Source organism: Neopelma chrysocephalum, unplaced genomic scaffold (assembly GCF_003984885.1).
Source record: "Neopelma chrysocephalum unplaced genomic scaffold, ASM398488v2 Primary Assembly neopelma1_23, whole genome shotgun sequence".
In the NCBI taxonomy this organism is placed as follows: domain Eukaryota; kingdom Metazoa; phylum Chordata; class Aves; order Passeriformes; family Pipridae; genus Neopelma; species Neopelma chrysocephalum.
In genome coordinates, this window is record NW_020897691.1 from 13319873 (window position 1) to 13344361 (window position 24489).

General features: G+C 37.8%; 1 protein-coding gene across 5 annotated transcripts in view; it reads left to right on the plus strand.

Moving 5' to 3' along the window:
* The window catches only part of UTRN (utrophin), a 380224-nt gene that overhangs the window by 161041 nt on the left and 194694 nt on the right, over window positions 1–24489 (plus strand). For 4 of the 5 annotated variants that reach the window (XM_027687304.1, XM_027687284.1, XM_027687314.1 and 1 more), the window contains 5 exons: window positions 491–696; window positions 1849–1966; window positions 5344–5549; window positions 6984–7138; window positions 12497–12686. In XM_027687304.1, coding sequence (XP_027543105.1) covers window positions 491–696; window positions 1849–1966; window positions 5344–5549; window positions 6984–7138; window positions 12497–12686 — 875 coding nt within the window. Of the gene's footprint in view, window positions 1–490; window positions 697–1848; window positions 1967–5343; window positions 5550–6983; window positions 7139–12496; window positions 12687–15291; window positions 15908–24489 lie in introns of those variants that run through there. The other variant, XM_027687324.1, reaches the window with a different exon arrangement.

A 24489-nucleotide genomic window follows, 5' to 3' on the forward strand; every position in this document is an offset into this window, starting at 1 on the left:
TCCTATTTGCAGTCAAAAATAATCAAAAAACCCCTTCTCTATGAATTTAGTCAAATATAAATAAAACACGTTTGTAGAATTGCGCTCTACTGGGGGCTACCTTCACATCATTATGGGAGAGGAGGAATGTTTGGGTAGGGAAAAAATCATTCTACTGTTCACGATTGGGGAAGTCTTTTGGAGTTCCTCTAAGAATTTTGAAACAGAAATGTTTTAGTAAAGCTTAGGCCTCCTCTTAAGGAGCCAGTGTACTGGGTACAGAGTAAAAACCAAAATAGCTGCGCTTGTCACAGCCTGGTTTCCTGTGGATTATATATATTCTTGCATCAGACACTGACACTGGCCATATTTTCAAGTTGTTGAATGCAGCTCAGCAGATACAGATGCTATGGCATATTTATAGGAATTACAAAAAATCCGTGTAATTCTCAGAACTGCAGGTGTGGCCATGACTTTTTTTTTTTAACAGAATCCCTAAACTCTGTTTCAGATATCCAAAAGGTGGTGCTAGCATCTTCTTCATTGGAAATTCCTGTTCAGATGCAGCAGGCTTTGGAACTTTCTGCACCTGCTGATCTGGACAAAACTAGAAGTGAGCTGGCTGACTGGTTGGTATTGATTGACCAGATGCTCAAGTCAAACATAGTCACTGTGGGAAATACTGAAGAAATCAATCGGACTATTGCACGAATGAAAGTATGTGCTGTTGTGAGGGCTAGTAGAAAATTGTCTCACATTTTAATAGTTTTTACATTAAGTAAAGAAATTAAAAGCAGTAACGTGTTTAAAAACAGGGGAAAAAAAACCCCTGACTGCAACAAAACACATAACCTGAAAGTTGCACTTTAAGTGCTGTTATTACACTCTATTTTGTGTTAATTCTTGTGTCCGTATGTGAGATAAGCACTGCTATTTTTTTGTTTTAAACAAAGAAAATGGAGACTACCTCCTGAAAATAAAATCCCCAAAAGGTGTCATAGTTAACTTATATTGAAGACTTTGGAGCAGCATCATGATTGCTTGAAGGGTGACCTTTATGATTCACTCTTCATAGTTTTCTAATGAGTTTTGGTGTGCTGCATTTAGACTAAACTGATTTCCAGAGACATGCTAAAATGATTAAAAGTTGGAGCGTAAATGCTTATGATGTAAATGTTTGTTTCTGTTGATAGCTCATGCTATGCTGAGCCGTGACCGAGGGCAGTATTTGTGAGATGTATGCAGCTGTTAAGGTTCATTTTATTTGACTTGATATCAATTAACATGAGTAACTGTAGAGTAGAAGCTGCAGGCTAAACAAGTGCTAAACTGATTTTGTGAGTGTCTAACATAATTTGGAATTTGAAAGAATGTGATGTACAGTATCTTTGGAAGCACTTTCTTTTAACTGTGTGATATTTGTAATATGGGCTTCTGGCACATACCATAGTGAAATAACTGGTTTTTATACGTTATATAATCTGATTGTTCCTTCCTGTCCTTTTCCTTCTCCATCTTCCTCCCCTCCGCTGCTGCCTCTCGTATATATAAATGAGGAGTGCTTGGAAGGAGGAAAATAAGTTATGGAAGAGTGAAAAATAGACATTAGAAAATATTGTGCAATGACTGTGATAACTGTGTGGTTTGTACAGGTTAACTTTCACCTCTGGATTTTCAGTAACTGCAATTTAGAATATTTTTGTTTTTTAAAGCAGTGCTATAATACTGTAACAATTCAGGGTTTACAATAATGATAAGACCAGGCATATACCTGTGGAGACACATGTGTTTTTTTAATCTACAAATAATACAGGTTAAGTTAGCTAAATTCTACTTTTTGGACTTAATTCATATCCTAATTCTCAACAGATAACAAATGCAGATATGGACCATCGTCACCCTCAGCTTGATTCTGTTTTTACATTGGCTCAGAATTTGAAAAATAAAACTTCTAGTGCAGACATTAGGACAGAGATCACAGAAAAAAGTAAGTTGCTTCATATCTTTTTTCTTAAATCCTTGATTTTGAGCCTAGCTGAAGTTGCCTTCCTTGGGAAAAAAAAAAGAAAACTTAGCAGTTAAGTGGCTTTCTCTTAAACTGTCTAACAAAAATTCCTAGAACAAGAGTTGCCACTTGTTTTCTTGACAGGCCATTTTTTCAAATTCAAAGGTAAATATTTTTGCTGGGATTTCAAAATATCTTGTAAACAATTTGAGAACTTAACAGCCACAGACCCAGGGATGAGAATTTTATTTATTGAGAAACGGAGCTAACAGTGTATCTTTGTTTTTGTTGAGCTTTGAGGCACTGGACATTAAAAAAAACATGAATGTGTTGATTTAGGACAATAGCTTTGTGTGCGTACTTTGAAAATTGTTGGCTAAGAGCTAGTAGAGATATTAAGTCACTGACATGTACTTGAAAATTGAATTTCCAATTTAAAGGTCTCCACTCCCTTTGCAATCTATTTTACAGGTACTTAAGGAAAGAAACATACAACTGTAAAAATTTGAAACTAAGGGACAATCTCTTTTTTGAACTCTTAAGCTTTGAAGGTTGCTAAGAACAGAAAATTCATGCAGCAAGGAATACCACAGGAGTAAGAATGGAAAGATGTATTTCCTTATGTTCTCCTCTGCAATGTAGTTTTCCTTTACTTATGTCTACACGAATTTCTTTAGTGTCTGTAGGACTTGATGGAGATTACAGGGTCAGATAGAAAGCCCACAGATGGATGGTTTTTCTGGGGGTCTGAGATGGCATCTGCTGTCTGAGGTTGACTGGTAGGGAGAGTAAGATTCAAGGAAGCAACTTAGTTTTGTAGTTGCTCAGAACTAGGGGTCAGGTGGAAACTTGAGGGGAGGAGAATAATAACCATGGGAGTTGGTCAACAAGGGGACATATGGTCAGTCACAAAACATTCCTGATTGTTTGGAAAAGCTGAACAAGAAATAAAGGAACTGTATGTTGAAAATTTGTGTTCACCTGTAGTCGTGCCCATCCAAGGTGGGAAAAGAGAAGCTGTATATGCTGCTGTGGATGAAGCTTTCGGTAGATACCTTAGATGTGTGCAAAGATTTTCTGTCTGTCATGCAACATGAAAAAAAATGAAGGTTTTGTTGCTGCTGACATTTGTAAATAAGTTTGCTTTTTGAAAAGTGAAGTTCAGGACTGCTTTAATGCACCTCATTGTTAAAACACTGGGTGGAATATACTGACATCTGTGGAATATACAAACTTCTGTGAGTCTGCTGTATGTTGTTAGAGGAAGTTTAATTTCTCAAATAGTGAAAAACCGAGAAAAGCTTCCTTCCCTGGAACTTCCCTCCCAGTTGCTATGTGGTCACTGGGAGTTGAAAAAACAGTCTCGTTGGGAATTCTTTCCAGTCCATCTGCCTTTGATGTCAGACTGGTGCCCTTGACAACTTTTTCTAGAACTTCACCTGTTGAACGCACTGAATCCTGAGACAGCCAAGAATTTAACTTTTTCTGTCCTGTTTTGCTGGAGACTGAAAAAAGGGTAAATACATCAGCAGTGCAGAGAGAAAGGTTAACCTGGCCATTAATAAGAAAAAGTACATCAAGAAGTATTCTTTCCATAATAATAATACTACTACATAAACATAAAATATCCGTCTATTTCAACCAAGTTGCTGTTGTGGACAGCTATTTCTCAGGGCTGTGTTTTTTTTCCTTTCAGCTTTATGAGAAGAGCCTAAGCACTTGAGGCTTTTCTCTGCAGTTCATTACCCAGCACACAGGGTGATAAATCTTTTTTCCACTCCTGCTGTTTTTTGCTTTTGCTGTTTTGGTGAAACTACTGATCTCTCCCAGCAGCTGCTGGTTTCTTTTGAACATACTCTTTATCTAATATAGTAACATTTTTAAAAGTAAAAATCCTACTATTATTTGCTGTTGGGTTACTGAAGCTTTCTTTTAAGTTCTTCTTCAGCATGACCTATATCATACCTGAAAATTAATCCAGAAGCTACCTGTAGGTTGAAATTGATGAATCTATATTGCACAGATTATTAGGTTTGTCCATTAGTAGTATTTACTCTGACAAGTGGGCTTTGCTGCCACAGTCTTTGAAAGCTCTGTGAAACTAAACAGAATATTGTTGAATGTATTAAAGTTAAGAGATTTTCTGAAGCAGATCAAGCATAATGGCTTTGTATAATTGCAAAAAGTTAAAAAAATGTAAAATTCACTTAAATGGTTTTAACTTAAGCACAACCTTTGGCATTTTTACTTTATGGAAAGTTGAAGTGACTTGGGTGTCAAGAGTGTTCGTTTTCTCATAAAATTGCTTACTTACTGTTAAGATAAATACATTGGATGTCTTGCATACTACCTACCTCTTGCTGCTCAGCATACAGATATACTCAAGAAATCCATTTAGGCTTTTTTTGTTTTGCTTTTTTGCATTTACTTTTTTCACATATTCTTTTTTATCACATTCTTTAGTCATATAATTTGTTCCCTGTAACTGTCATGACAGGTAATAGGGAAACCTGTTTCCGCCTCTATAAACTTTCAAGTAATACACTTTTTTTATGATCTGTACGTATTCAGGAAAAGATATGATGCAATGCATTTCTCTCCAAAGACAGATTCACTGCTTTTTGTGATGTGCTCCTTTTTGTTCTAGACCCTTATGTTGTCTTTTTAACTCCTTGTTTATGGAAGGCTAAAGTGAGTTTATCCATCATCTAATGTAACTATTTATTGAGAGAGGAATGGGATACTTGAAGGAAGTGGGGTGTGATCAATAAGTTCTCTCTTTTGCTGTGTCATCTACATAAACCTGTAGAAACCTGTGGTGGAATTAAATTGCCAAAGTAGGTTGTTGCTGGAGTGTTTCTACCTTGGCCAGAATTGTACTACACATGGTGCTAGAATGCCTTCAACACACAGTAGTCTGGAATATTTAATCCAAGCTATCCAAGTATTTATTTACTTGTTTATTTGGCCTGGTTTAAATTACAGATGCACAAAGAGGACTTGCTGGTCCTACAACCCTAAAATTGTGCTCCTTGGAGCTCTGCTGCTGTCATATCTCTGCAGTGCAGCTTCAGCAGACTTGCTTCCCACGTGTGTACTTAAAAAATAAAATAATGCGTTTGAAATGTTCCAGAAATAATAATTGTTATCTGTCTGCTGACCTGCTTAAAAAAGAGGAATCCAAACACCTCATTTTTCATTTGCTTCTGTAAATATGTGAACTACATGGTGAACTAAAATACTGAATATGAAAACTACTGGATTTGAAAATGAGTTATTGCCTTTTGTCCCAAGAATTGAATGTATGGCTACTTGTTCCTTTGCCTCATTTTTTTCATGTTCTGTATTGTCCTACACAGTGGAGAAGCTGAAGAACCAGTGGGACAATACCCAGCATGGCGTGGAAAGGCGGCAGCAGCAACTGAAGCATATGCTGGCTGACAGCGTGCAGTGGCACGAGCAGAGGCAAGAAATGGAGCACCTCATGGAGCAGTGTGAGATCCGTCTGCGCATGCTCCTGCAGGCCCCAAAAGAGATGCTTGCCAGACAGATTTCAGAGAACAAAGTAAGACCACTTACACGTATCTTTTTCCGGACCAGATTCTTCAGTCTGTGTAATGCTTCTGGATTCAATTGATGGGTGAATGTACAATTTAGTTGTAGCACTGTTTTGGCAATTCTGCCTCTTTTTGAGTATGATATATTCTAAATTGTCTGTATTTTTCAATATATCAGAATATATTAAAGAATCACGTTCCGGCAGGGAAACAGGTGGCATGTGTGCATGTGTGCGTTTGAAAGCTTCATTGAAATGAGTATAGCGCAGCATCAAATAAATGTTATTATGCAAAAAGCTTGAACCCTAGGCCAATTAAAGTTTAATGATACAGCCACAGAATTTACTTCATAGACATCTGTTAACAGTAGTTTAGTAAATCTGGTATTTAAAATCATCCTGAATTTCGCTTCTCATGGGTGCCATTCAACACTCTTTCTTCTTTTTGATCCCATACAATCTCTAATGCTTTTTATATCACAGCAAACATGCTGTGATAAATCTGTAAATCTAGTGTCCTTTGTGCTGGTGGCTCTCAGAAAAAGGGCAGGCAAGGGTGGCGCAGTATTAGAACTAAAGAAACAGATCAGCAAGGAGAGGCTCTTATTAGTGCAGTATTTAGAACAGAGATATAATAAAGTTTAAAAAAACATGTGTGTATATGTGTATGTGTAGACACATTCAGGAAGGTACAATGAAGGGGTGCAGCTGGATGTGGAAAGAGGAAGGGGGTATTGTGAGAATTCCTTACCAATCCATAGCTCTTACAGTAAACAATGAAGTTGAGTGTTTTTCATTTTCTATCTTTACCTGAACAGGGGATTAGGAAAGAACTACTAGGTGTGCTTTGCTTTCCTAAGGGAAAGCAGGACTATACCCAAACATATAGTACAGAGGCCAAAAGATGCAACTGGACATTTACATGCAAATATTTTTTTCATTTAGAAGTAATCTTGAGTTCATTATAATGTCAAGTCAAGGCACATTATAAGTATCCTGCCACAATAACCAAACACATTTAATGTATTTTCTTAACTTAAAACAAAAAGAAAAAACATAAAAGAAGGAAATCAAATGCTGCACATTTCATTTTTACCACTTTTAGGTGCCACTTATCATAATATAAATTTATTCATGCTACACAAAATATGAAAATGTTTTTATTTCTGTTGCCAGTAAAATATAGAGGAGGATTTTTCTAACCTTTGGCAGTTCTGGCAAATACAACTTCTCCTCACCTATTTGTGTTTTGATTAGTTCATTGTCAGGACACTTAATATCTGTAGATTTTCTCTTTAAGATTTTTCTTAAAGACGAAAAATATGCCCATTTTGCTTAAAAAAAAAAAAGTAAACCCAAGAGGCTTATAATATGATAAAGTGGATAATATGAAAAATACTCTGATTTTATTTTTATCTGTCTCATTCTGAAATTGCTTTTTAGCTTTTAGTACAGGATTTACATAGAGGTGACATCACGGTAGCAGCATTCAATGATCTTTCTAATAAATTACTTCGAGAGTATCGTGATGATGACTCAAGGAAAGTGAAGGAAACCACTGACCAAATGAACGCTTGTTGGGTTAATCTGAACCAAAGGTAATTATAATGTTTCACTCTGCATAGCAGTTTGTGTCTTAAATTTTCATTCTGTGTATACATGTATATTGCAGTTTCTTTTCTGCTCTGCTGCAGCATTTAGCGCTACTGTGCATAATTAGTCAGTTACAGTCAAGGTCTTTTGATGGTTGAAGTTCCCACAGTTCACCATGGAAGACTTCTGTATGACTTCCCATTTAAGTGACTTTTTTTTTTTAAGAGGGAAAAGAAGGTATTTCTCATGTTTAGTTTCAGGTTTGCCTGTGGCTATTATTCTCTAAGTGTCTTTGAAGAGTTCCTGTCTTGTTCATTATGTATACTCCATATATTTGTAGTTTGTTGCTGTCCTTTCTTTTCATAAGGCTGTAAGTATTCAGCTTGATCTTCCAATGCATTAATTCATTATGCCTTTTCATCTAATAGACACTTTCTCTGAATGGGGCTGTGCTTTGGGTTCCTGACCGTGGTGCTTCCAGCACTCTCATCTAGAAAATAGTTGAGCTGTCGGAACTAAAACTTAGTTGAAACTTCTTTCTATTCATCCTCTATTTAAGATGCATCTGCAGATATGTCTTAATGAAAATGAGGTATTTTCCTATGCATAATTTTTTTCCTGCGAGGTAATGTAATCTCTGCAGAAATGCTTTTTAGTATTTGGTATTGATAGACAATTGACATTGAAAATAGTGTCTGACTCTGCAGCTTAAAAGACTATGTGCTTTGTGGTTAGAGGGACAGAGGACAAAACTGGTCCTGTTTATGTGGGAGTGGGAAAGATGATAACCAAAGTCTGTATATGTGTCTATGTGCTTGTAAAAGGAGCAGCTGCTTTTGTAACGGGATGTCAGTTAATGGAATGAAAGTCCTAGGTAGTAAAGCTACTGAAGTTCATGTTACCTCTTGAGAAGTGAGAGGAGTAGAACTTTATAGAATTGTGGAATCATAGAATGGTTTGGGTTGGAAGGGACCTTAAAGTTTATCCAGTTCCAACCGCCCTGCCATGGGCAGAGACAACTTCCACTAGGACAGGTTGCTCATAGCCCCATCTAGCCTGGCCTTGAACACTTCCTGAGATGGAGCATCCACAACTTCTCCTATGCCAGTGCTACAGAAGTCTCACAGTAAAGAATTTTTTCCTAATATCTAATCTAAACCTGCCCCATTGAGTTTAGAGCCATTATTCCTTGTCACATCCCTACATACCCTTGTAAAAAGTCCTGCTCCATCTTTCCTGTTGGCCCCCTTCAGGTTCGTAAGACTGCTATAAGGTCCCCTGAGAGCTTTCTCTTCTTCAGGCTGAACAACCCCAACTCTCTCAACTTGTTTTCATAGGAGAGGTGCTCAAGACCTCAGATTATCTTTGTGGCCCTCCTCTGGATCTGTTTCAACAGGTCCATGTCCTTCTTATGAAGGAGGTGGATGCAGTACTCCAGGTGGGGTCTCATAAGAATGGATTGGAGGGGCAGAATCACTTTCCTCAGCCTACCGGCCACACTCCTTTTGATGCAGCCTAGGACACAGTTGGCTTTCTGGGCTGCAGGTGCACATTGCCAGCAAGACACTCCCAAGTCTTTCTCCTCAGGACTATTCTGAGTAAGTAGGTAATGAAGGAAGCAGAGTAGAATGTCTTTTTACCCTTCTTTGTGGAAAAATGGTGCTTCTGTCATGTTGTGTTTTGAATGTGGCTGGTTGTTTCCTAGTTATTTAGAAGGTGAAGGAAAACAGCTCCTTGTTGGATTAGTATTGACAGTAGACTACAACTCTGTAGTAGTTTCATTCGCATTCAGACTTTGCAGTGTTTTGGCTAGAACTGGCATAAACCTGCCCACCACTCGGAGAAGGTGACCAGAAAGAAGAGCTCCTGCCTGAAAGCCTCTAATTATTTTTGAATCTGCTTAAAGTCTAGAATAATAAGCTATTGTGTTTTGTGTATAACTGAAGCTCCTCAATTATCACTATGACTACTGTTTTGCAGTCTGCAGCCTGGGGAAGGTAAATGTCTCCTTTGTTTTTTAACTAGTGCCAGAACGTAAAGGAGAACTCTGAGGGCCAGTGGGTAGCCAGAGTGTGGAGTTGCCCAACGTAACCCTATCCGAGTAGAATTAAAAGGGGCGAATGTGCAGTGGAAGCATATTTTCAAGAGGATGAAGGTTTTTATACTTGCTTTAAATGCAAGAAATAGAAATAATAGTGACAAGGCTTACTTTTTGTGGCAGATGTTGGGTCATGCAGAAGTTATATGTGGAGCACATATGACTTCTATAAGAACATATCTCTATTTATAGCATAATGCTTTAAAAAAACAGTTTGTTCCCATAGTTGGAGGTTGTGGAAGGGGTCCTTAGTAACATCACTTGGGAAAATTGCAGTCCTGAATAGCACAAGAACGTTACCAGGAGGACTGTAGCCATGGCATGTAAAGTTAAAGGAGCTTATTTTAAAACTGTTGGCATTAAGAGATTGAAGCTCCCCAGCTTGACATTGTGTAAATTGGATACTTTACCCAGTGGCTATTTATGATCTATTTTTATACTTTAAGGTGAAACTATAGTCATTCTGTGTGTTTGTGCTGCCTTAGTAATGGATTATACTTGCTGTTCTGTCTCAGATGTTAGTTTCTGAATTTCTTTTGATCACACACTTGTATGCATTGCAGATTTTTAGTTTAAATCTGAAAAAAATAATTGGGTGGAACAGAAACCTGAAACAGAGCCATGAAAACTTAAATAATAGAGTTACAACTTTCTTTTTCTTGGACTGTCTTTGCTAATAGAGTCTGTTTAGGTTTTCTCCACTACCTCTGTGTTAAGTTATCTGCATTTAAAAATAATTCTTCAGCTTCTTCTCACATTTATTTCTTGCATCCCGGAAGGACCCTCTATCTTTTGAGGCTGCTCCAATTGTATTAGAATTGTTTGAAAATCTGAGACATCTTTTTATAGCATGGGGTAGTTGTTAATCTGCAGCACAGATTTCTCTGTTTTTTATTTTATGTTTGAGGCCTCTACTGGAAGGCAGTGAAAGTATTTGTATCTGCTCTGTAAAAGTGTTGCTTGCTACTGCTATACATGTCCTCTTTAAAGACATACATGTAATCTTGGAACATTAGTTTTAAATCTGTATGTATTTAGTGAAAGAATTGTTTTTTAGCTTTAATTCAAATACGTGACAATGTATATGTAATGGGACTGTAATAGGAATTCATTTTTTCTTTGAAGTTCAACCAAGCGGAAAGTTTGAGAAATTAAAACTTTAGGCTGATGACAATATTCTTCAACGAATGTTATTATCTGTGAAGTTCCGGTTGTCTCAATTCCCATCTAGTACATCAGTACTTAAACTTAGAGATCTGGGTCACTTAGTGTTTCATCCTTTGGGGCTTTTCTTTTTCTTTGGAGGTCATCTTTATCACCAGTCTGTTCTTTCTGTTATCAATCCTGTTCTTCCACCTTTGGCCTTAACCCCCAGCTAGGGAAGAAAAACCCTGCAGAGGGAGAGGGTTTTGAAGTTAGAACTCTTAACTGCTTTTACTTTGTTTTTCTCACAGTTCCTTGGTGTGCTCTAATTTTTTAGCTGGTGCTTGTTATCTTTTCTAGGCAATATCTGTCAAAGTATTTGTAATCCCTAGCATGCTATTTATTATTTTTCTTGAGAGTGGCTGAAACATTCCAGAACTCCAGGTGAGAAGCAAGAATGAAGGCTTATTGCCTTCCTGGTCTTTTGCTAGTAGCCAAAACTTGGGCAAGCATGAGGTCAGGAATGATTCTTAGTGTCTTATTTTGGTTAAAGCAATTATTAACAAGTGACTTAAGCTCTTAAAGTAAGGGTTGCAACACTATCTTTTTACAAGTTGTCTCTAGAAAATTCAGTTGGTTATGCTAATACTTAGGAATGTAAGCCTGGCAGAATTGGGGTTGCATGAGATTTTCTCACGGTCCTTGAAGAAAAACAGCTTTTCCTTGCATCTGTCTTTTCTGATGTGCTAGTAAACCAGGATACCTTCTTTGATATGTCACCGTGAATGGTGCTAAACACTAACAGCTTCTTTTCTAAAAGGAATATTTTAACCAGTTCTGAAATTCACATTTCCAAACAGAGTGATTCCTTAATACTGCTGAGCAATACTTTTGTCACAGCATGGCAAGGGGGTAAGAAAGCTGAAATAGATGGAAGGAGGCAGAAGACACAAGTTTGGGCCTGTCTGGAGAAACATGGAAATATCAAATACTGAGTGTTTCAGCCTTGTCTTACTTGAAATTAAAGATCAGTTTAGCCCTGAAATCTTACAACATGGTTCGTGCTTGGTGTGAAAATGAAATTGAACTTTCTGCTTATTTAGCAGCAGCATTCTAGCTATTAGCTCTGTTAGGGGTACATTCTAGCTATTAGCTCTGTTAGGTACAGTGTGCTGGTGTGGGAAAGCTTGTTTCTTTTGTCTTAATTTTGGGAAAATGAATGCTGCAGAATAACAGCCTCAAATGGATGAAATTCAGTTTGTGATGCTTTAATTAATGTTGCTAATCAGAGCCTTTACAATTGCTGACTATAATAGTTTTCCCTCGGTTTCATGTCAATGACAAGGAAACAACTGTTATGCAGAAGTGTAATGTGATTTTTTTTTTTCTAGGAGTTCATTTTGAAGTTGCTGATCAACAATGTAATTAAAATTAAATTATCTCATTACATATTAGGAAAATCCCCTTATAGACACAAACTTTTTTGTTTGCACCAACACAATCTTTTGGATGATTGAAAATTTGGACTATATTCTGCCAGTCTTTATTTAGATTCAAGTATGTAGAGCATGGCTTAACTGTTATGATGGCAGTGTATTATGCTGTTTGAGTGATAGTGTCAAAAGTCTTGTCTTCTAGCAGAGAGAACCAGGTATTTGACTTTTCATCCCTTAGCAATTTTAAGAATTTGTGACTGTTTCTGCTCATTGTAAAAGAGGAAAAAAAAATCCCCCAAACTCTCAGTGCTTCTATTCCATGTGATTTTTGTGGTTGCGAAAAACATTCACACTTTTCACACATGGGAATAACACTTCTACTATTTGGGGTAGCATAAGTCCATGATGTTAATACTCTAAAAGGAAAATCTAGGTTTTAAATTAATAACTTAGTTTGCTTTGCGTGTCTTTTTAAAAAGGTCTGCAACTTGTATAACCAGTTCAGAACATCTGTGGGTAGCTATAGATATAATAACCAGAGAAACAGTGATATAAATTAAGCAAGCTGTACAGATATATAGTTTATTGCTAGAGATATCTTTCAGATTTCCTTTCAGTAGTTTCGTTATGATGTATATAATGCTGTACATTATGGGGCAATATTCTGACACTTGTCTTGTTTTCAGAGCTGTTGATAGGCAGAATTTCTTGGAGACAGAGCTGAAGATGGTACAGGCCTCACACAAGGATCTGGAGAGCTTCCTCAAGTGGCTTCAAGAGGCAGAGACAACACTTAATGTTCTGGCAGATGCATCCCAGCGTGAGAACACTGCTCAGGACAGTGCCTGCATAAGGGAACTCAGAAAGCAGATGCAGGTGAGAAACTAAATAGTACTGCTGTTATTCATGTCTTTTCTCAATGACAAATGTTATAAAGGAAAGCTATGTACTAGGGTGGGAAAAGCAGCCTATTGAAAGGTGTTTAAAAAACGGTATTTTAGAAGTCAGGTCTATGAAGGAAGCAGATTTTTCTCCTAAGGTTTGAAGCACATATTTTTGTGTACATCTGTGCCACTGAGGGCTCTTAAATGTCCTTGGAGGGTGACTGTATTCAGAAAGTGCATGCTTGATTAAACCAAGTCATGTTGTGGGATTGTCCAACCAAACAGTTTAATCTACTTCCCTCTAAGTAAAGCCCTCCTGGGCTACATTGTCTCCTATTTCTGCCTGCCGCTTTCCTCTTGCTCTTCCAGCAATCCGAGAAGTTGTTGTACTTGGATTGACTCCTCTCCCTCTCCTGCTGCCCAGCAGCTCTGCAGCTGGCTTTCCTTCTTGTACAGACCACAGACTGGAAACCTGAGAAAAATGACTGAGGAGTCTGACACCACTTATTAAATTTTGCACTCTGGGTTTGGAGTAATGTCGTCTGTGATCTAAGGGGGTTTGAACAGTTTATAATGAAAAAAGGGTTTGCTTTTACTAGTGCTGTTAATCCGAACATATCTAAGCTGAATGTAAATGAAATGAGACTGTTTGAAGTATCTGATAGCAAGCTGTTCTCATTAATCATAGTGAAGAGCACAATGTATTGTGGAAGCTTGGATCTGTTGAAGATGGCATGTCGCTCACCGACGTTTATATGATTCTTGTCAGTCAGGTAACTCATCTGTAGAGATGTGGTTAAATGCTGAGACTAGTCTGTAGTAGCAACACCTAGAAATTAATATTATACTTTCTATTGGCATCTCTCCCCCCAACTACTAATGTAGTGGAGGTGGAAGACCTAAAACGGGGCACAGGAAGCTAGCAATGGAAGGCAGTGTTGTGTGTAAATAGACTTATTTCTGCATTACCGTGCATTTTGTATAGTCAATCACACCAAGATAAAACCGTTATTTCTTGATTTTTTTGTTTGGTTGGTTAGTTGGTTTTTTATTGGCTCTATGCAGCTTTGAAGCACTGTGGATATGGAAGATTGTTTGCTATTCTTTGTTGTCCTGCAATCTGGTTAAAATTGCCAGAGTTGTGTTGTGTGATAGGGGAGAACTGTTGGGCAAGACTTCCAGCTGTGTGGAGAAGGTCCATATCCAGCTCTTGACTGTGTGTGTTGTCCTTGCTTATAATCATTGAGAAGGTAGATGGAGATGCTTTGGACATGGCCTCTTCCTTTTCAGCATCCCATTACCTGGTATTGTCCATATTTTTCTGTGACTCCATGCTTCTACACACTGTGCACATGAAGCATGATCACTTAACTTAGCCGTGACCTTACATTATATTGTAAGCTTTTTCTAGCTACCCTAGAAAGCATCAAAGACTGTCATAGCATAGTGTCTTCCAAAATGAACTTTGACTCCTACCATCTTAACAATCTTACTTTAAATATCACTGAAGGCATTCATACCGTAAAAATGACAAACACTCCAAAATCAATGTTTCTGTTTTTAAATATTTGTTGAACTTCTGAAAACAAAACAAAGCTCTAATGTCTTGCTACACCTTAAAAAAATCAAGCAAGTTCGTTTCCTGTTCTTTCCATGTTGAGTGGTATAAAATTGTTCTCTTGGTGCTTTGTTGAATATGTAAAGAAGTGTTTCTTTTAAATGGTTTTAAGAAGAATGGGCTTGTGACTTTCTCTGCTCTGTTTAAACGTGTCTCTGCCCCTGGGGCCTGTGCATTAAGTAAAACTTTACTATGAGTTTAAGGTGTGATAAATTATAGGTAAGAAGTGCTGAATCTAGACAAAATATAATGAATTTGTTGTTGTTGCTGTTGTTACATGTCATGCATTTTCAAAATAGGATCATCTGTTAAACCAGCATCTGTGAATGCATGGGAGGACTACCCTCCATTACATTTTGGGGCTAACTTGTTTGCTGGCAACTCAAGCCACTCTACATGAAGTCAGTCATCTGGGCACTGAAGGCTTGTTTTGCCTTCCATTGTGGTATCTGAGGCTAGCAACAGTACTATGCAAATAATGCAAACTTGTGGGTCCCTTCCAACTCAGAATACTTGGCAGTTCTGATAAGAAATAATTCTGATTTATCATGGGAAAAACATCAAAATTATGTTAGCTCTTTGAATTCAAGGACGACTAGAGAAAGGGGTGATAATGCAACTGTATGCTTTTACTTTGTCAAAACCCTATTCTTTCTTGTCTGAAGTCGTTCAGGAAAACATTTAATTGGAAATGGCTCCTGAAAAACATTCCTTCTTTCTGGTGCAAGTGATAATCCTTTGAGATCCCTTTTACTAAATCAGCCTTAAGAGAGTTTTCATAGACAAACCTCTAGCAAAGAGATTTACCCCCTGTTGTTTTTCCTTTTATATTGGGTAATCTAGTTTTGAGAAACGCCTATGTGATTTATTATTCTTTAATGTATGGCTGATATAATTAGGGCAGGTATCCCTGTGCTCCTCTCTCAAGATTTATAACACAATCTGTTATTCACTCACTCTACAGCTCTGCCAGAGCTGCATTCAGTCTGAGAACGAGAGCATCCTTTTCCAGAGCGAGGGAGCAAATGCTCAGTCTGCTGACAGAAAGCAGCTACTACAGAAGAACAACTGTTGTGATACACTGGAGCCGTCTTCCTGAAGGAATTCTTTTTTTGTTCCTGCAGCTTTCAGGCTTAAATTAATAACCTTTTTCTGGCTATTTAGTGCACTCCTTAACAGTAGCAGACGCTCAGCTGCTCAACTTCATTTGCCCTCTGCAAAAGCAGAGCTGAGCAGTACCGGTTAGAAGAACCTGTGAAGGCTGTTATTTTTTTGCATTTGTTTTGTGGGGTTATTTTTGGAGACAAACTTATGCTATATCAATCTCCTTTGCCTTTGAAACGTATAAAGCCTGTAGCTTGCAAAAGCAGTCCTGGAAGAGAGCATGCTCAGAAACCTGGCAAATCATTGTCCAGTGACCGGGAGGAAATGATAGTTGCTCTTCATTTATAATGCAAATTCTGAGGTGTCTTGAGAAGTGTGGCAAACTTAAAATGATGGCTGTGGTGAGAACCTCTCTGCAGAAAGTTGTGGTGTTGTTGCATCGTTTACAGAGGATGGCAGTTTCTTCTCCCCGCTACCAGAAGCTTTGTAAGGTAAGAAATGTAAGCCCTAAATCTCGAGTGTGTGTAATGCTAACTCTGTTGTCTTTCTGAGATAAAAAGAAAAGAAAGTAAGCATGGGATGAGTGTCAAAAGTATCTGGGCTATCTAGTGTGTTTTTAAGCCTGCCATGCTCCCGTGTGTGTTTTGTTAAAGAATGCAATAAAAGAAAAAAAACAACCCAAACCCTTCTGTTTGTCAGAGTGATATTAAAAAAAAAAAAAGTATTCTCTTGCCCACCATGTAAGTGTCTGGAAGGAAATTGTTATATTCAATGATTTTTTTTTTATAAATACTACCACTTCTCCTTTTCCATGGGACTTAGTTAATTCTTGGTAAATGTGATACTTTAACTCCTGTTTACCCAGTATGTAGAATAGCTATGTTTTTCCATGCCCAGTGTTTTTTGTCTATTGAGCTGTGTGAAACTTTTAATTAGGAATGAGTTCAGCAGACTAATATGCAGCCATTAATTTGTGACTTCACCTATAGAGTTCTTTTGGAATAAAAAAATCAGGAAAAGTTGGAGGAAAAGCATGTTGACATAGGCTACCACTTACTGGTATTTTTAATGATACCTATTTTGGTGGCCGATTGTTTCTACTTCCAGCAAGACTGTATTTATGGTTTTTTTTTTCACAGGTTCAGTAGTTCTGAACCTTAATACTGTGGTGATAATCTAGAATACCTAGTAAAATTCACTTTTCAAAGTAGTTTGATTGCTCACCAGATTAAAATAAAAAATTAATAAATTTCAAACTGGTCTGCAAAGTCCATGAATTAATACTGCTGCAGTGTTGATGCCTCTGTGGTCATACTGTGATATTATTATTAAACTTTAATATAATGATCCTGTCTTGAAACTTTGCAAAACTATAAAATTTGAGAGGTTTTCAGCTGTATATAAACTGATGTAACCTAATAGAAATTCTGTATGTCTGCCTTTTAACTTGTTTTTCTATTCTTACTGCTTATGATATTTTAAAACTGCTTGTGTTTTTTGATGAAAATGTCTCTGTTTTGCATCCAAGGTTTGTGAGAACCAAAGTGCATGATCATGTCATGTTCCAATGATAAAGCAAAGCCACTGTAACTCATTATACTTGCTTCAGTCTGAAATGTACTTTCATATAGAAATTTCATCAAGTTAAAGAGATCCCATCTCTATAGTAGGGTTTGGAAGTCAGGAACGAGTATCATGCGTTCTCTGGTTCGTAATAGTGAAGCTTGTAGAGTAAGTTCTGTCATATGAGGAAAACATTGTCTTCAAATGGCTGTTTTAGTGTGCTTCTGTTTACAAAGCTGTACTAAGAGCTGTACCTTCATTATGAAGAATGATAGTAGTTTGTGTACATACAAGCTATTTTAACAAACATTCCTCAGATGTTCTTGTCTATCAGTTCTGCCATTAAACAGCCTGTTTGCTTTTGTGAATAAAGCAAATGTTTATTTATTTAGTGTAAAGACACGGGTTATAATTGCCTATTTAGTCACATTGTTGTGTATAAACTTGTTTGTTAAATGTTTGTCAAACAACTATTTAGTGACTCTTACAGTAATAATTATTTACTAATTAGCCTGAGAGCCTAGTAAATGCTTGCATACTTAATATGTTGAGTTTAAATCCTCCCAAAGGGTAGTAAAAATTTTTTTCTAAAAGGCTGTTATTAATATACATTTTCTGATTGAGAACCCATGCAGTGATAGCCTTGGGAATGACACATTGCTTGAAATTAGACATGGTAAGTCTTTCTGCTTGTTAAAAAGTCGTGTAGATTAGTGTTTTCAGATGTCTGTGCTTAGTTTACTGAAAGCAGAATTGTTGGTCTGCCTGTAGAGTTAAATCAGACACTGATTGGGGGGGTAGAAGAAAAGAAATGGTTTACAATCCCAGTCACTTCCAGCAGGTGTCAATGTAAGGCAATGATATATGGAAGTCGGGTGATGGAAATGTTAATGCTTAGATGAGAAAATGTATGGAAATTACTAAAAGCAACCATGACAGCATGTCAGGAAGGATTTCTTGTAGTGCTCTGTGTACTCTTGTCTTTGGAATGTCAGAAGTTTGTACATGTCATGTGAACTCACTGGATACACTAATATAGTTCAGATCTGCTGAAGAGAAACTATTTACTATAGAGTATATGAATTATTGTGTTGTGTCCAGGGTAGATGCTTCATGAGGTAGCATCTAAATGTTTCATGTGAAGTGTTCTCCGAAGCATAACAGAGGGGCAATGAAATAAACATTTAAAAAGTGCCAATGAAATATTTAAGACAAATTCTTGAAGTTTAGTGTTTGTTTTAAACTGTACTGTTTATAAAAGAATAAGGAAGGCTTTATTATTGAACTGTACTGGAGAAACTCATAATGGTTCCTCTTAGCCTCACATAGAATAGCACTCAGCATTCATAGTCTTCATTTAGCAAATTTCTTTGAAGCAGAAACAAAAATAAACACTTTATTGTGTTCAGTATTGCTAAAAAACAGGAAATCCAAAGTTTAGGATATTTCTTCTGTTGCTGCATTTTCTTTCACTAATTTCTTTGTACCAAGGTGAGTTCTGTCAGATAAACCTTTTTACTGGTATTGCTATTTGATTCTTTTACACTGAAATTAGTGGCATACCGCGGCAGAATGTCTGTGCTTAGTGTTGTGTTGTCAGTGTGTAATAAGTTTTGCTGGATTGTTTTTAGCAGCTTTGTTTCATAACTGTTTTGTAAGATTTTGATGCTGACAATGAACAACCAGAAAACTGGTATAGGCTGTCATCTGCTATGTGTTCTTGTGATTGTCCCTAAAGAATGTCTTTTATTAGTTATATACAACTAGCTCAGACTGGAATGAATTCATAACAGAAAAGATCATGGTAAGGTACAAATTGGTAGATCTCTTCAGAGAGACCAGAGCTCATTTACTTATGAAAATGAAGTAGAAAATTGTGAGTCTTTCTCTAACTTCCTTGACAGAAGTTAAAGAATAGTGCATCTCTGTCAGACAACTGTTTACTTTGAAATATGTATCCTGCTTGTGGAATTCAACTGTGATATTTTTGAAACACATTCAGGGACTGGACCATTCATCCACTGGAAAACAGGCTGAGGAACATAACTAGTAGCTGAGATAGTATTTTCTCATTTTTGTCTCACTTTTCTGATGAATCTTGGAGAAGAACCCTCTTTAAAAATAAATAAATATTCAACCCCCTTCATATAAAATCCTTGAAGTCTCAAACGCGATCCAACATGAGTCTTCACTCTTTATGTGATACGTGGTAACTTGGGTGAGTTCCTGACTACCTCAGCTGTGATGAGGAATGCTGCATCAGAAATACATGTGATTCTTTTTAGGAATACATAACTTAAAATACAGTTTTCTCATCTTATACTGATGTTTTGTTTTGTTTGTGGCTTGTTTGTTTTTTGGGTTTTTTTTATGGCTAGTGTTACATTTATAAAACTGCAGGCAGTTAAAAGCACGGTGAATGCTGGTGTCAGAATCCTTTTTTTGCTGTGATACTAGTGATGCATTCCAAAAGACATTTACATTATGTTGAATTTTGAGAGTAGCAACAACAGCTCTGTTCGTATGAAATTTTGAAAAAATGTGAAGGTCATGGCAGTAGGGCAAAAAAAGGCATGAAAGGCTTAGGTTGAGAAATGGATAGGTCAATCCTGGTTCAAATGAATTCCACAAAGTTAAATTTTCTAATGTTTGCTTGACTTCATGTTGGTTTAGAAAATAAATCCTTGGCACTTGATCACATTCAGGTGTAAAATACAGATAATCAAGTGTGGATGAGGAGAAGCAGCGACATAGTACATTCATTGGACAGCAGAAGTGAGAACAAAAGTTAATTTTGGAAACATGTCCTGAAGTAGGCTACTGTATTAAGCACGTTGTTGGTTGGAAAATGAAGCAGTGTCTCTGTCATCAAAAGCGTTGCTAAATTATGCAGACAGTTTCTTTTTTTAGATGAGAAAGTTAAGTCCAGACTGCTTGATATGGTTCTAGTTGTATGGGGACATTCTAATTAGATTTTGATCTACAAAAAAAAGCCTTATGGAGGGAGGAGGCCAGACTTAAAGGGAGCCTTGGATTATAATGACTATTACCTACTGAAATATAATGAGGCTAAAAGTGCACTGGTGAAAGAAAAGTGGCTATTTTGAAACAGGAGAATTAGTAAAGAGTGATCAGCCTCAAGAGTTTAGAATTTACTATTTTTGAAAACAATTGAGAAGTGTAACTGGTAACCCCACCTCCAAATACCCACACCTTATTTATGTTGGAAATGATTGTAGAAGAGCTGTCATTCGGCGTGCTTTCATGAGATAGCCTATGTGCAGGGGTGGGATGCAGCATGATTTGGGTGTTTGAGCAGACCAGGGTTAACACACAGCTAAATGAAGGGCAACAAGGTAGCATGGTGGTGTTTATTGACTGAGAGCATAAGAAAACAGTGTTTGGAGAAAAGCGATTAGGCTAAGAATGCACATCAGTCAATGGTCATTTAAAATGAATGAGATAGACATCATATCTTTTTGGATACGGATTAAAAGTTGTAAAGCTGAAAACCTGTGGGAGAATACTTGAAATGATAGGCATCTGGAAGTCTTGGGAGATGGAAATTTATTTGTTTCTGGCATTTGTTATAGAATAATCGCAGCAACTACAGAAGCAATGGAAGGCTGAAGAGAAAATTTTCAATAGCTTTAAAAAAAATGAGATAGGTAAAGGTTGGAAATGACTATCCAGTGAGTGAAAAGACATGAAAACTAGACATTTGGACAATAAATTAAATTCCAGTTGGAAATATAATAACTATAATAGAATTCAGTTCTCCATTGCTATCAAATTGCACCTTCGTATACAGTCTATTAGTGACACACAGCTGGAGGGCTTTGGTGTGTAGGCAAGATGTCATTTGTTAACTTTTAGCATGTTATTTATTGATTGATTCCCTGTGGATGGATCTGGAAAAAAAGATCAGTGGGATTTTGGAGGGATATTTTCATGTTTTGATAGGCCAGAGAGGTGTGAGGTCCTGAGAAGTCCCATCCTCTTCCTGAGGATAGTATAAGCTGGTTCATGAAGACAAGGGATTGACACAGGTGCAGATTCTGGTTGTAATTGGAGGTGGAGTGTAAAAGAATGAGCAGAATTTCAAGAAGAAACTTGTAGGTAAAGTACTGGGGAGACCTTTTAGTGAGATTTAGGAACTTACTAAGTGTCTTTCACCAAGAACTTCTGTCTCCTCAGTCCTTAAAGAGAAGATTTTAGTAAGGCCCCAGGCAATGGTTTACTTGAGTAAGTCATTTCCAAGCATAAAAGAAGACTGTGATTGTGAAGAGCCATTATGGCTTTTAGGAAGGGTGCCCAACCTGATTGCTTTTTGTGAGAAAGTCGTTGCTGTGTCTTTGGATATAGGGAAAGCAGCACTGTTCCCTGATCATGATTGTAGAAAGGCTTTTTACACAGTCTCTCACAGTCAAATTGGGGATATTCAGACAAGATAGATGGGCCCAAAAGGTAGGAAGAGAACTGTCTGGACCATTTGCGTTCCTCAAAGATTGGAACTGAGAGTGTTACTTTTTAGCATTGTTATGAATCCAAACAGTGAGACAGAGTGCACCTTCAGCAGGTTTGTGAATTATGTTAGACTGTGGAGGAACAGTTCTGTTCCAATTACTTGGGGCCCCAAGTGGGAGGAATGGGCTGATAGGAACCCCATAAAGTTTAAAAAAAGAAAAAAAAAAAGAGGGTGTCAAAAAGACCCCAAAGCAGAATCTTGCACCTGAGAAGGAGTAACCCAATCCATTAGTGCAAGCTGTGTGAGAGGGTTCATAGCCAGATAGGGAGCAGTGTTTATTTTTGTCTACTTAGCAATCAGGAGGTCATGTCTAGAATACCACTGGTTGATTTCAGGCCCACAGTTTGAAAAATAGTTAGACTGGGGAGAGTGCAGTGCTTGGGGACTGGATCACATGATTTAGGAGTCAAGGTGCAGGGGAACAGACTTGCAGGAGAGAAGGCTCCAGGGATTTCCAGCAGCTGTCACTGCCTACCTGCTGGGTTGTTATTATAGGAGATGGAGCCAGTCTCCTTCCCTGTGGAAGGAAAGAGGTGGTGGGAGCAAGGGAGTTGGGTGTAAGGGCTACAGCAAGTGTAGCTGAGCACTGGAGTGGGCTGCCCAAAGAGGTTGTTTTATTTCCATCTCTAGAGGTATTAACAGTTGTAGTGGATAAGGCCCTTAGCAGCCAGATCTAGCTTTGAAATTGGTTCCCGGAGTTGGCAGGAGGTTTGACCTCCAGAGATCTTTCCAACTCCAATTTTCTGTGATTCTCTGTGCTAGTACCCTATTAGCTTATGAGTGAAGAATAAAATAGTCAAAATGCTAGTGCAGCAGTTTTCAACTGTGACTGGGTTGCCCACTTCCTATCAAAAGGAACTTCACGTTTTTACCCCATGTGAAAAGTTCTTACAACTCTGCTGAATTTTGATCTAAATCTGGGCCTGCTCTGAGTCTGCTGTACAGCCACAGTATGTATTCATTTGCAAATCCTTTTGCTGTAGTCTAACTTCAATAGTAACAATGCAGTACAGTCAGGCATTTGGTGCATATCTGAATTTCGTGCCTGTGATGAGAAGGCATTTTAATATAGCGTAAAACTTTGTCAGCTAACGTTGCCCTCACTCTTGCATTTTCAGATGATGTTTTCAGAACTCAAAACAGAAGACAGAAAGGTTGTGCACATCTTAAAAGAGGAGGCTGACCTAAATAAAACCGCTTTGTTTTCTCATTTGTCTAATTAGGATCAGTGCCAATAAAACTGCATAATAAATGGATGCGTTATTGTAACCCCTTTTTTAAACAAGTCTGTGCTCTCTAGTACTCTATGTATCAAGTTATTCTAGAAATAAAATTGTTTCTTTAAGGTGAAAAGGAAAAACAAAATGGGAGAGAACATAAAGCTTCATAATTTGTGTTCTTAAGTGCTGCACCAGTCATTCCTATTTGCAAGCAAAATGCAGCTTAACAGAAGATAAGATAGTTTCTAGAACATAGCTTTTTTTCAACAGAATTTCAGTAGTATTGTGGAAGGAAGGAAAGGAGAGAGGAGATGAGAGAAATATTTCAGGGCATGCTTTTAGAATCCTCTTACATTTATTTAAAGTCACATCTGGTTTTTGAGCTGAAAATATTTTGCTATTACAGCAAAAATGAAAATTAATCTAAAATATGGGGTAGTTCTATTAAAGCATAAATGTAGGATTAATGGGAAAATTGACTTCCATGAAGTTCACATGTTTACAGGAACTGGATCAATATTTGATATGAGACTCTCTTACCATAGTATTTTACCACAGTGCTTTTTGATTACTGCCATTTCTCAGAGAGCAATTTTTTCCCTTCTTTCCCCTAGGGCTTTATTACCCTGCCCACATTCATGGAGTCGTGAAGCAGTAGTCGCCTAAAACAGCATAGTGCTTCACCAGTTTATGTCTAGAGAACTGACAGTTTTTCTTGTCTTCTTCAGACAGATCATTTGAACTTATTTTTAAGAAACCTGCACTCACTATCTAGGTGGAAAAATAGTGCTGTTTGAAGATGTCTTGTCACTGTTAGTCATCAGGGACTCTGGAAGAGTTCTGTCCTCCTTTTTGCCTTCCCCTCTGTTTTTAATCAAGACAAACTGCTATGAGACATCACGTTCCAAAGTTGCCCTGCAAGCTTCCTATTTCATATCCACTGCGTGCAGACCTATGTGGCGCTCTGGCTGGACTGTGTTTTAATACTGGGTACTTTTGATATACATTGGTGTAAAGGATTGTATTTCAAAGCAGAAGTAACTTGCTCAGTCCTGCGTAGTTGGGTAATTGAATGTGGGTGGAAGATGTCAGTATTGTTTCTGATAACAGATGTCCTGTGTTGCACTACAGAAAGGAATTCTTCATAGTCATAGAGTAACTATATTTACTGGTGGTTTATGGTGTATGGTAAATATGGTAGGTGCTGCAAGTGAAATAATGAACTGAAATGCTGCTCAAGTCAAGTTGTGCCAGGGGAGGTTTAGATCAGGTATTAGGAAAAAATTCTTCACTGAAAGGGTGGTCAGGCATTGGAACAAGTTGCTTAGAGAAGTGGTGGACTTAATGGCCAGTCTTCGCGAACGAAGATTTTGGGAAAGGTCTTTTACCTTTCCAGCCTGCGCAATGGATTTTTTTTTTTAGGTGAGACACAGCCTGCGCTGAACTGAGCCCACCCTTTAATCCTAAGGTTCATCTGCCGGGGCCAAGCACACTTGGACAATGGCAGTGAGGTCCTCAGGACGTAGGTTTGTTTAGAGTGACCTTCTCATAGATGGATGGCCTCACAGGGCTAACAAGCATCCATCTGCCCGGGGGACTGGGATTCGAACCTGGGTCGCAGCGGTGAGAGTCCCGCATGCTAACCACTAGGCCACCAGGGGTCCCCAGTGGTGGACTTACAATCCCTGGAAATATTGAAAAAAAAAATGTGTAGGTGGGTTGTGTAGTGCTTGTTTGCTGGTTGGCCTTGAAGATCTTTTCC